Here is a 12,123-nt window from a genome sequence, read left to right as displayed (position 1 = left end):
CCTCCCACCAACTCTGCGGCCATCTCCCCAGCTCTTGAGACAGAAGTCGTTGCTACTCTTGGGGTGTCAACATCTCCTATTGATGTGGACGAATCCACCGAAGCGGCAGAGGAGGGTAGCCTGCAAGCGGACACCTCGGGCGATTCGAAATGAAGCATACTTGGATTTCTCTCTGTCTGTTAGCTTAGCATGCTGCACCATTTAAATCTGATCTTCGATGATCTGACCTTTTGTTATAACCCCCATGTCTGGATTTCTGGGTAGTCCTGGCAGACCACGGTGGGCCTCAACTTCTTGTTTAACACTCGTTTGGTGGAAAATCATTGCAATCAATACATTCATCTTTTGTAATTGTGTTGCACTCCCTCCCTATTTACTTATTGTCTGGTTCCACACTGGCGCTTGCACATGTCATAAGTGTCCCGCTGTCGTTCCCGTAGGGGGATTGGTAACGTTTGGTTTGCCACTAAGTTGACTTTGGCGATGTTGGGGGCCGCTGAGTATGCCCGGGCCACTCAGCATGCCCTCTAGTTGTCCGTGGAGATGTTGAGGGCTACTAAGTATGCCCGAGCCACTCAGCGTGCCCTCCAATTGACCGTGAAGATGTTGAGGGCCACTGAGTATGCCCAGGCCACTTAGCGTGCCCCCAAGTTGACTGTAGAGATGTTGAGGGCCGCTGAGTATGCCCGTGCCACTGAGTATGCCCCCAAGTTAGCCGTGGAGATGTTGACGGCCGCTGAGTATGCCCGGGCCACTCAGCGTGCCCCCAAGTTGACCGTGGAGATGTTGAGGGCCGCTGAGTATGCCCGGGCCACTCAACTTGCCCCCAAGTTGACTAAGGAGATGTTGAGGACCGCTGAGTATGCCCGGGCCACTCAGCGTGCCCCCAAGTTGGCCGTGGAGATGTTGAGGGCCGCTGAGTATGCCCGGGCCATCCAGCTTGCCCCCAAGTTGACTAAGGAGTTGCTATTGAGTTTGGAACCCACTGTCCACTGCCCCTGACCTAATCCACACATGAATGGATGCACACTTATCAGATGAAGGAAATTTGCTATTGCTTTCATTAAAATAGTAGCTAACTCAAAATACCATTACAAAGCTTGAATGAAGCAAATACAATTTTCTTTAATTAAAAACACTAATGACAAAGTTACTCATGGAATTCCTTCAACATCCTGATGTTCCACGACCGCTTGATGCTCTCCCCTTGGGGCGTCTGTAACCTATAGGTCCCGGATGTTCCAGCCTCCACCACGGTGTATGGTCCCAACTTCCCGTCTGTCTCTTCCTTGGTGACTGAGGTCACCCTCCGAAGCACCCGATCACTGACATTAAACTTTCGTGACTTCACTCGCTTGTTATACTGTCTCTGCAACCTTCGGTGGTACTCTTCCAATCTAATGAGTGCAGCGTCTCTCCTTTCCTCTGTAAGGTTCAGTTCCCCGGTTAATATTTTCTCATTAACCCCTTCTTCCACAGCCTTGATTCTAGTTGTTGACACCATAATTTCCACAGGGATCACTACCTCTACCCCATAGGCCATCGCGAAAGGTGATTCTCCTGTAGATGTCCACAGTGTCGTGCGGTATGCCCACAATACAGGGTATAACTCATCTGCCCAACATCCCTTGTGTTCCTCCAGATTTTTCTTTAGGTTATCCATGATCACTTTGTTTGAAGACTCTGCCTGTCCATTTCCCTCTGGATTGTAAGGGGCTGAAAAACCCTGCTTCACTTTGAAGGCTTAGAGGAAGGCTCTCATCTTCCCCCCTGTGAACTGGGTTCCGTTGTCCACGATGATGGTGTGCGGTAGTTCGAATCTGCATATTATATTCTCCCACAAGAATTTTCTCACCTGTTCCTCCTTCACCTGCTGCAGAGCCACACCCTCAGCCCATTTTGTAAAATAATCAGTCGCGGCTAGCATAAACCTCCTTTTCCCACTGGCCATAGGCAGAGGTCCGACGACATCCAACGCCTACATAGTGAATGGCCATGGGCTAAAGACCTTGTGCAGTGGTTTGGTAGGCGCATGTATCACCGGCGTAAAAATCTGGCATTTCTGGCATCTCTTGGCATACTCGGTTGCATCTCTCTTCATGTGGGGCCAAAAGTACCCCTGTGATAGCAGCTGGTAAGCAGTTGTCCTTCCAGCTGAGTGGCTTCCACAATCTCCTTCGTGAACCTCACCTAACACCTCTTGCACCTTCTGCGGTCCCAGACATTTCAGGAGCGGTCCATTGACACTCCGCTGATATAACTCACCATTCAGCAAAACGTATCTCTGTGACCTCTGTTCCATTCTCCTCATTTCCCCCTTGTCCTCTATTTCTATCCCCGAAAGGTAACTCTTGATGGGTTCCATCCATCCGTGCTCTTGCTCAGTAGTCAGGCACACCCCCTCGTCTTCCGCAGTACTGGGTTTGCTCAGCACCCTAACTTCAATAGATCAACCCTCTGTCCCAGGGAGTACCGCAGAAACATACGCCAAGGCGTCGGCGTGTCTATTCTCTCCCCTGCCTAGGTGAGCAAAACTGACTTTCTCTAATTCTCCTACCTTTCTCCGCAATACCTCTAGATACTTTGCCATCCTAGGGCACCATGCTACAAATCTTCCATTGACTTGACATATTACCAAATTTGAATCAGAATATACTGTTAGTTCACGCACACCCAAGTCCTTGGCCAACTCCATCCTCGCTATCACTGCCTCATATTCAGACTCATTGTTCGAGGCCGCAAAACCCAACTTCATTGATAACTCTAGGCGAGTATTCTCTGGGGTGACCAGCACCACCCCAATGCCATTACCTGTGTCGATAGCGGACCCGTCTGTAAAGACTTTCCATCCATTTATCATGTCCCAAGGGTCCAGTGGGTCATGGTTTTGGTCCGCCTCCGGTTCCATGATCATATCCTCCCCCCAGGTAGGGTCCTCGGCTGGAAACTCGGCTAGAAATTCTGCCATTGCCTGGGCCTTCTTCGCAGTCTAGGATTTGCACTCAATGTCATACGAACTGAGTAGCACAACCCATTTCAACATTCTCCCTGATTTCTCTGCCTTCAGTGCCTGTTTGAGTGGCAAATTGGTCACAACTACCACCGAATGAGCATCGAAGTATGGTTTCAACTTGAGTGCAGAGAAGATCAGAGCCAAGGCATACTTTTCAATCCTACTATACCTTGTTTCGGCGTCCAACATTGTTTTGCTCTGGAAGTACACCGGCCTTTCTGCCTTGCCCACCATCTTTATCAACACTAAACTAATTGCACACTCTGACACCCCCAGGTATAAATACAGCTTCTCCCCCTGCCCTGGCCGCGACAGGATCGGGGCCTTGTCCAAATATTCTTTTAATTCCTTAAAAGCCCATTCACATGCCTTGGTCCACTGGAAGTCAGTTGTCCTCCTTAATAGTAGGTACAAGGGTAGGCACTTATCCGAGGACTTGGATATGAACCTATTGAGTGCTGTGACCCTACCAGCTAGCCTCTGAACCTCCTTCACATTCTGCAGAGATGGCATTTCCAACAAGGCTCTAATCTGGTCTGGGTTCGCCTCTATGCTGCGGTATGTGACTATATACCCCAGGAACTTTCCAGATGTCACCCCAAATGTACACTTCTCTGGGTTCAACATCAGCTTGTGTCTCTGCAGTATAGAGAATGTCTCTTTCAAACCCTCCAAATGCTCCTCTTCAGTCATACTATTTTCTACCATGTCATCTATATAGATCTCCATCTGCTTTCTGATTTTAGTCTCGAACATCTTCTCCCCCACTCGCTGGAATGTTGCCCTCTCATTCTTTAGACCAAAAGGCATTCTGGAGTAACAGTACGTTCCTCCTTCCACTATGAACGCTGTCTTTTCTTGGTCCGGGCCGTATATCATCACTTGATTGTAGCCCATGGACGCGTCCATAAATGAAAAGAACTTATACTCTGTGGTCCGGTCCACCAACTCATCTATCCGCGGCATTGGGTAGCAATCCTTCGGACATTCCTTGTTGACGTCCGTGAAATCCACGCACATTCTTACTTTCCCATTCTTTTTCGGTACCGCTACCACGTTCGACAGCCATTCAATAAACTTGCATTCGCTGATGATTCCAGCATCTTTCAACTTCTCCACCTCCTCTCGAATTCCCTGTGCATACTGTGGCTTCATACTCCTCATTTTCTGCTGGACTGGGCGGGCACCTTCCTGCATATGCAATCTGTGACATGCGAACTCTGGATCTAACCCCGCCAAGTCCTCGATCGTCCATGCAAATACATCGCAGTTCTCCGTTAACAAGGCAATCAATTTCCTTTTCCGATCTTCTGACAAACTTGCCCCTACATTTACAAACTTCTTCTCCTCTGCTACCCCGATATTCACGACCTCAATCTCGTCCATTGTCTTACCCCCGACGAGCGGCCTCTTCTCTCCACCCGCAGTCTGTAATTGCTATGCTAGCTTGTCCCCTATCTCTGGCGCCTCTTTACTAGGTGTGCGGCCCAGACCCTTCACTGTCAATTGGTGGATGTTCTGTGCCACGACCTAATCGCCCCTTATCTCGTACATCCCTCCATTCGTCGGGAAGCGGATCACTTGGTAATAAGTAGACGGGACTGCCTTCATCTCATGAATCCATTTTCTTACCAGGATCACATTGTATTGGGAGTTAGTATCCACTACCATGAATCGGGTGAAAGTGGTCACTGGCTCCGCGGTCAACGGTAGTACTAGTTCCCCTAATGGCTCAGTCATGCTGCCATTGAACCCGAACAAGTTGGTCTGAGGGGGCTTCATCTGCTTCCTTTCTATGCCCATTTCTTCCGTCACGCTATGAAATAACAAATCCATTGAACTCCCACAGTCTATCATCACCCTTTTCACTATGTAATTCCCCATTGTTATGGTAATCACCAGTGCATCCTCATGAAGCGAGCTCACCGACTCCAGATCCTTTAGAGTGAATTCTATACTGTCATTCCCTTTGCTACCTCCTGGAACTAGCCGCGGACTGCTCACAACTTCATTTATTTGCTGCAGACTGGTTGTCCTCCTCACCTTATCTCGGTGGGCGTTCCTCCCCAGCGTTTCACCACTGATAATAACATTTATCGTGCCCAGGATTCGAGCCGCAGCAGGAACCCTTTCGATCGGCTGCCCTTCCTTGACATACTCTTTTAGTTGTCCTCTCCCAATCATTCTCTCTACTAACCATTGTAAAGCAAACCACTTATTGGTAGCATGATTTCTGACCTGATGATACGCACAAAATGGCTTTCCTTCTATATCCTTAGGCGAGCTCCGTGGTTCTTCGTAATGCCGTTGTACCTTGAGCAGCGGCAAGATTTCCTCCAACGGCTTGTTTAGTGGAGTTAAGTCTATTTCGTGGTAAGGCTTTCTCTCCTTGTACTCCCTTCGGGCTTGGTCTCTGCCTCTCTCCGCTCTCTGTGTCTCCCCTCTGTAGGTTCCTCCATCTCTTGCCACAGCCTTGTCCCTATCTCTCCTGTCCTCCATGGCCACAGCGTGCATTGACTTGTCGGGTTTCTTGTGTTCCTTACTGTTTCTCTACAAAATGTCCTCATATCTGATGTATCTCTCCACCTTCAAGTACAAAGCATGCAAGGTGGTAACTTCAATCTTAGATACTGATTCATGCACCAAGGTTCCCTGCTTCAATCCATGCTGGAATGCTATGACCGCGGTGCGCTCGTCCAAATTTTCCACCCTCAGTGTCTCTTCCTTAAATCTACACAAGAAATCTCTGAGTGTCTCGGCAGACTTCTGTTTGACATTAAAGAGATCCGCTACATCAACTACCCTCTTCTTCTTATGGATAAAGTGATTCACAAAAGCTTGTTCCAATTCCTCGAACCTTTGTATACTCTGCGACGCCTACCGATAATGCCAATCGGAAGCTCCCCCTTTTAGACTAGCAAGGAACATCATGCAACGGAGTCCATCATACTTTACCTCTTGCCACAGTGGCATCTGCTACCTAAAGTGATGCAAATGGTCAGCCGGATCTCATTTTCCATCGTACCTTTTAAACCGCGGCTGCGTGAACCTCTTGGGTACCTCAGAATTCCAGACCGAGTCAGCAAGTGGATTCTGATTCAGGGTATCCACCACCTTCTGGGTTGCGCCGTGTTTCTCCTTTTCCACAGCACGGTTAGCCTCTTTATCTCTTTCGATCATCGCCTGCACAATTTCCATGGTAATGCCTCCTGTATGGTTCGCCCCGGTTGCCTGAGGAAGTTCCTCGCTTTGCACTTCTACTTCACTACCCGCAGGTACTGCTGTTTCCGCTCCCCCCTGAGTGTCTTCTCTTTCTCTCCTCAACTCATCATTCTCTTCCCTAAGTCTACCTACCTCCTCCTGAAGCAACCTAGTCGCCTCAGCCACCGAATCTTCAACCTCCTCTTCCCCCACCTCTATGTTTTCCACACTTGCCATTTCATTTGGAACGGCCTCCTCCCTCCTCGGTCTTCCTCTACCTCTTCCTCTCTTAGCTGGAGCCATGTTCCGCAATTTTCCCTTCTTCCCAAATCGTGGACCTACCTCGTCCCCACAGACGGCGCCAAATATATGAACAGAAATTCTCACTTCTAAGATCCTAGATCTTGGTTTTTTTTCCTCTCTTTTTCTTTCTTTCCTCCCCTCCTTTCTTTCCTACTTTTCCTTTTTATATCACCACTCCTCTCCTTTCCTCCTTTGATCTGCCTCCCATCTTTCGGTCCACCTTTGCACACCTGTCCTCTTAAGGTTCTGCGGCCCCGCTTCAGTATCCCCGTTCCTTCCCTTTTAACTTGCCTCTTCTCTGACTCTAACCGCACTTTTCTCACCTGCCTCTGTACGGCCTGTCCCCTTTCAGGGTGTCGCGGTCACGATTAGGTGCTTCGCGCCTCTACTTTCTTACTCTACTTCAAGCCAGCGGACACGTCCCCTCGGTGGTCACAAAATAGGCTAATACAACTAGTCTTTACTGCTCCCAAAAAATATGGTAAATAGTCAAGACATCTAGCATCTCTTAGCGTTGCTTGAATACAAGCATTCATACCCAAAAGGGTCAAAAGTCTAAATGCAACCTGTATCAATCCTACATGAATAAATTTATAATTTTTCATATAATGATATAAATCACAATAATTTAATAAATTCAAGTTATTACTCATGGAATGTAAACTAATAGTTTATTCCATAGTATTTACAGCAATTTTACTAGTCAATTTCTCAATCCAGTTACCATATCTATATATGGTCTTGGGATACATATTAGGAATTGTCCATTTATTCATTTTATCCTACGTGTCGAGATCATACTAGATTAATTATGTGTTCTTAATTGAACTCAGATCATCATTTGATGACTGTGCCATGGGTGTTAAGGTGTTAGTGCAATAACAGGTAGAGTATAATGAAATAAAATCATATTAAATATAAATAAACTATTCATGATGTAATCATTGATATTTTATCTTCTTCTCAAAGAATTATAAATAGTAAAAATAATTATTAGAAATCTCCAATATCTATAATAGTAAAACCACGTCTGTCAACGACTTACAAGGAGCAAAATGGCCTTAAAACGCATTTCCTGCTTAAAACGACACTGCATGTACCCTATGTGACTTGGGTGATGTCCCAAAGTTACTATTATAAAATATAAAGAAACAATAATGCTCTATTGATAAAATCAAACAGTTTTGTAAACAAGTTACTATTCATAACACTAGAAAGGAAGAGGTAACGGTACTTTATGAAATATGCGGACAGTCTTGTGGATGGTAAACCATCCTTTAGCAAGTAGTCCTCATGTGTAACCCACATGCCATATTCCTCATACATACTAGGGCTATCCCTTACTTACATCTTTATAAAGTTAACAACAATTAAACATAATCGTAAAATATTTCCTTACCGTTAATGCACTAACCTCAAATTAAGCTGTCATGGCTCTGATACCATTGATAAAGACGTTAACTTTAATAGTATGTATGAGCCATGGATATAGTATATATATAAAGCAAATGTAGAAAGAAACTAATGGATAGAGAAGGAATAACCTGTAGTATATAACAGTAGAATTCTTTGCAGCTGATTCTCTGTGCGTCATCACTGAAAATATGTAATCCCAGCCAAAGTTTCCATAAGGATGAAGCAAGGGATATTGGAGAGGCCAGATCATATAAGCCAATAGTGTCAAGGACATTTAGGAAGTTACCTATCATGGTCTCCACAATAATATCTCTCTCACCCATTTCCGCAGGGTCGTCACCCCCAACCAAAATAGAAGTCGCTTGAGAAGAAGTCGGCAATGTATAATGATGACTTTCCCATGGTTTTTCCTTTAGTAGCAACCATATGTCTTGTTCATACGACGAAGTGTATGAACAATGCGGTTTTGCTTGTCAAGGACCTTTTGCAAAATGGAAAGAACGTGTGGATTGAGCAAGTTATTCTCAGCCCTTCGATTAGCCAGCTCATGATCTGTGTCATAAACATACATCTGCAGATATCTAAGCCGCCGATAAGATTGAGGTAAAAGATCACCAATTTTTTGGATCGCTCCCTGCGTACAGTAAGTGTAAACACCACACCTTCCCCTGGCTAGAATTTCATATAAGTGTACACCCATTGAGGTGAAGGAGAAGACATGGTTGTAAGACCGAATGTTCTGCCTAAAGTGGACAGCCTCATCCGTCTGTGAAGCATACAGATACATCAAATCAAGAGGTATAGGCAATAGTAGGAGCTTTACTTTTCCACGAAGATAACAAAATACACATGATTCAGAGGGAAATAATTTGGCATGGCAAAATTCGCATGTGTGCATGTATGTTATCTTGAACCGTTGAAAGTTTGGTGTGTAGACGAAATCTCTTGCACAATTATGAGATGATTTACATTTAGTTGGAATCTTCCTAGTTCGATTGGAATTGATAGGTCCCGTATAACTCTCATCTCCTTGGCCTAGTGATATAATTTGCAATATTTGTTTTGTAATACAGTAAGCATATTATAAGAAGAAGACAAATATATATCGATGTCAAATAACATGAAATAGCATACCTTCAACGCCATTCATATAGCCAATGTTAGTATCGCATGGAATACAGTTGTCGTACCCATCAATGTCATCCCTAAGAGGCACGCCTGCAGCTGCTATATTGTTGGAGTTTCCTGGAAGGAAAACACTATATATTAAATTTCAATGCACAACACAACAATCAAAAGAATATGTCAAAGTAGATTACCAACGCTAATGTTGAGATTTTTTCTTCCTAAATTCAGAGTAGTAGGTAGAGATCCCTCGGTAAGTCTGTCCACTTCTGATTACATGTGATTTTGAATCATGTTATATATATCTGATATGTAGATGGATGGAGCGACATATATGATTCAATGTTAATATGCCATTGTACACAAAAAAACTGTACCACAGTCGTAATCATACCTGAATGAACACCATGCCTAAGAGACTCACTTCCAACATCATCACTCTTTAATGTACCTCTACGACGATGATAATACCTTCGTTGTTGTTCTCTCTCTCTCATAATCTATGTTCCTTGGTCAGTTCACATTGACATTGTCTATCTCAAAGGTGATGATGCTCTCGCTCAATTGCCATCTTTGACGATACATATGTGTCTTCTCAATTCTACACAAATTATTAGGCTGGCTATGAAGATCACTTGGCCTTAGAATGGTAGACATAGTCTTAGACTCTTAGTGATCATGCTAACAACTGACAGTTAAAGTAGATAGAATCATATAACAACACACAACCACTTAATAAGTTTATGATATTCGTCTGTAATGCATATGTGATTCTGTCTCAAAAGTACTTAACAGAGCACAAATTATAAATTAAATGCCCAAAAAGATAGGTACTTACAAAAGAATTGACTGTTCACAAATTACGAATTCAGTACCTACATGAGTAAAGGAGATTCAGGAGAGTGATAATTAAGTGGCAAGAACAACTAAAAATAAAAGGAGTGAGAGAGAAATATAGAGCGAAAAAATGAAGACCTTAGAGACAAAAAAACTTAGAATGGAAAGCATCAATTAATTACTTACTTATAAGTGTAATACACCAACATACAATGGAGGTGCACCAATATAGAACAGAGGTGACGTGGTTAATGAACATCTTCTTTCTTCCTCTTTTTTGATAGGGTGAAGGAGGCGGTGGAAGTTAAGGATGACGGCTTGGAGTTGAGCAGCTAATAAAAACAGGTGTTCTATTGTTATAGGATGAAAAGCCCGGATGTATAGCCACGAGGCTTAGAAGGCTAAAAACGACAGATGTTGAACTGGGTTACGATAATAGAGCGGTGGAAGGCTAGCTCGCCCACGCCTCTATGTTATGGCAGCTAAAACTTGGCTTGGTAGCTCGGGTGCGCCTCTTTAAAGGTGTTTAGATTGGAGACCCCACTGTTGTGCACTTGTGCTAGTTTAGTAATGTCTATGTTAATAGATCTTCTCTGATTAGTATATTGCGAGAAGATAGCTGGACATAAACCGTAGGATAACAGTCATGAGACAGAACCTTCAAATAAAACCTATACATCATACAAACAACAAAGAGGAAACTATTCAAAATTTTCAACTAACTTAGTAGCTGAGAAGATGATTAAATTTCACCTCCAAATTTTGTATCGTAGTGCGACCTTAAACCAAGACAACAACACGACCCCCTTCAAACACCATTTTGTATCATAACCAAAGCGTTGCAATACAAATTCTTCTTATTTTTTGCAGTGAATATATAGGAAGAAATGAGCTTATTAAAAAAGAACAAAAACTTAAAAGTGTTAAGTAAATATTACCTTGAGGAAAAGAGTGCATACTGCTAAACATACAACATGACGAACACTTATAAGAAAATTAACCCTTTGTCTGTTCCAAATATGAAGTTAAGTGACTGATTTTTTTTTTCTTGGTATGAGAATTCAATTGGTATTCACGAAATAGTGGAGTACATGGAAAATTAATAGTTAAAAAAGGACGGAGAAGAAGAGAATGAGACAAACTAACCTTTTACTTCTGACTTTCCAAAGAAAATAGACAAAAACATGGATCTTCCGTTAAAATCTCTTGTATCTATCCTGAAAGCTTCATATCATTATTCTCTATGACAAAAAATCATAAAATCAAGAGAAGATGAGAGAATATAGTAATTAGGTACGAAACATAGTGTTTTTTTTTTCAATAATGAAATCGCCAATAGTAGAGATTGGGTATGAAGAGGGAGAAGAGAAGTCAAAACGGTGTAAAGGTAATACAATCGGTATTAATGGTAAGACGTACATCCAAACAATTGAAATGGTGCGTGTATTTGATTTTCAACTTTAATTTACACAAAAGTCTCTAAATGTGTTCTTTCAACTTCATGGTATAAACGGAAATAAAAACTGAAATGATGAATTGATCCATTTTAAAGGCGATAAACAATTTCTTTGAAGAGTATTCCCAATGTAGGTGGATATGGTCGGAATGTGACAATATTCACCTCTTTATGGTTCAAAACATTTCCCCAATGCAAAGGTGAATATGGTGATGAATATTTTCCCAAGTTAAAACAAGAGTGAACCCTTCAATCGAAATAGTGGCTGAGTTTTGAACTTTGGACGGGATGTTGGATTCTGTCTCGTGTGTTTTTTTTAAAAAAAATTAGTTTTTTTTTTGGATGGAATGTTTCATTCCGTCTTGTGTGTTTTCAACTTTTTTTTTTTTTTTATTTTTAAATTCAGACAGGATGTTTCATTCCGTCCGGCGCGTTTTTTCAATTTTTACATTCAGACGGAATCCAACATCCCGTCCGAGATTATTTTTCACCTTTGCATTGGGCAACCTCACATTGTTTTTCACCAAAACGGTGGAAAAGATGGAAAATACAGCCTACGTGGAGGTGAATAATAGTGGCTTGCATTAGAAATGCTCTAATAGAGCATTTAGTAGTAGAAAAAAGGCTGGTCCAATTTAAATGTCCAGGTTAATTACGGTGTACTCTACTAATAGAGATTCTCATTCTAACATATAAACTTTTAATGAAATCTAAGTTAACAAAATCAACTATTTCTTATATTAAACCAACATTTACAGTAGCATGCATTAAA

General features: G+C 42.9%; 2 protein-coding genes across 2 annotated transcripts; both read right to left on the bottom strand.

The window, feature by feature from the left end:
* Positions 1–1,150: 1,150 nt before the first annotated feature.
* On the bottom strand, positions 1,151–2,365 carry LOC147497021 (uncharacterized). Its single transcript, XM_086562736.1, has 3 exons — positions 2,042–2,365; positions 1,856–1,978; positions 1,151–1,726 (listed from the first exon to the last, which is right to left on the bottom strand). The coding sequence occupies exons 1-3, from the start codon at positions 2,363–2,365 to the stop codon at positions 1,151–1,153; spliced, it is 1,023 nt and encodes a 340-aa protein (XP_086418862.1).
* A 2,178-nt stretch (positions 2,366–4,543) lies between these two features.
* Positions 4,544–5,512, bottom strand: LOC147497020 (uncharacterized). The gene has a single exon (XM_086562735.1). The coding sequence runs from the start codon at positions 5,510–5,512 to the stop codon at positions 4,544–4,546; it is 969 nt and encodes a 322-aa protein (XP_086418861.1).
* Between the last annotated feature and the right edge of the window lie 6,611 nt (positions 5,513–12,123).

The sequence above is a fragment of the Coptis chinensis genome, chromosome 5, assembly GCF_015680905.1.
Source record: "Coptis chinensis isolate HL-2020 chromosome 5, ASM1568090v1, whole genome shotgun sequence".
Taxonomy (NCBI): Eukaryota; Viridiplantae; Streptophyta; class Magnoliopsida; order Ranunculales; family Ranunculaceae; genus Coptis; species Coptis chinensis.
The sequence above is the reverse complement of the archived record's forward strand: the minus strand, read 5'-3'. Positions and strand labels throughout refer to the sequence as shown.

What these genes read in the sequence shown, in the direction of transcription:
- LOC147497021 (XM_086562736.1), bottom strand. Translation starts at nt 2,365, where the DNA reads ATGGAACCCATCAAGAGTTACCTTTCGGGGATAGAAATAGAGGACAAG. An exon ending in AATGCCAGATTTTTACGCCG is followed by an intron (nt 1,979 to 2,041) that starts GTGATACATGCG and finishes TTCACTATGTAG; the next exon opens with GCGTTGGATGTCGTCGGACC. An exon ending in AGCAGGTGAAGGAGGAACAG is followed by an intron (nt 1,727 to 1,855) that starts GTGAGAAAATTC and finishes AAAGTGAAGCAG; the next exon opens with GGTTTTTCAGCCCCTTACAA.
- LOC147497020 (XM_086562735.1), bottom strand. Translation starts at nt 5,512, where the DNA reads ATGGAGGACAGGAGAGATAGGGACAAGGCTGTGGCAAGAGATGGAGGA.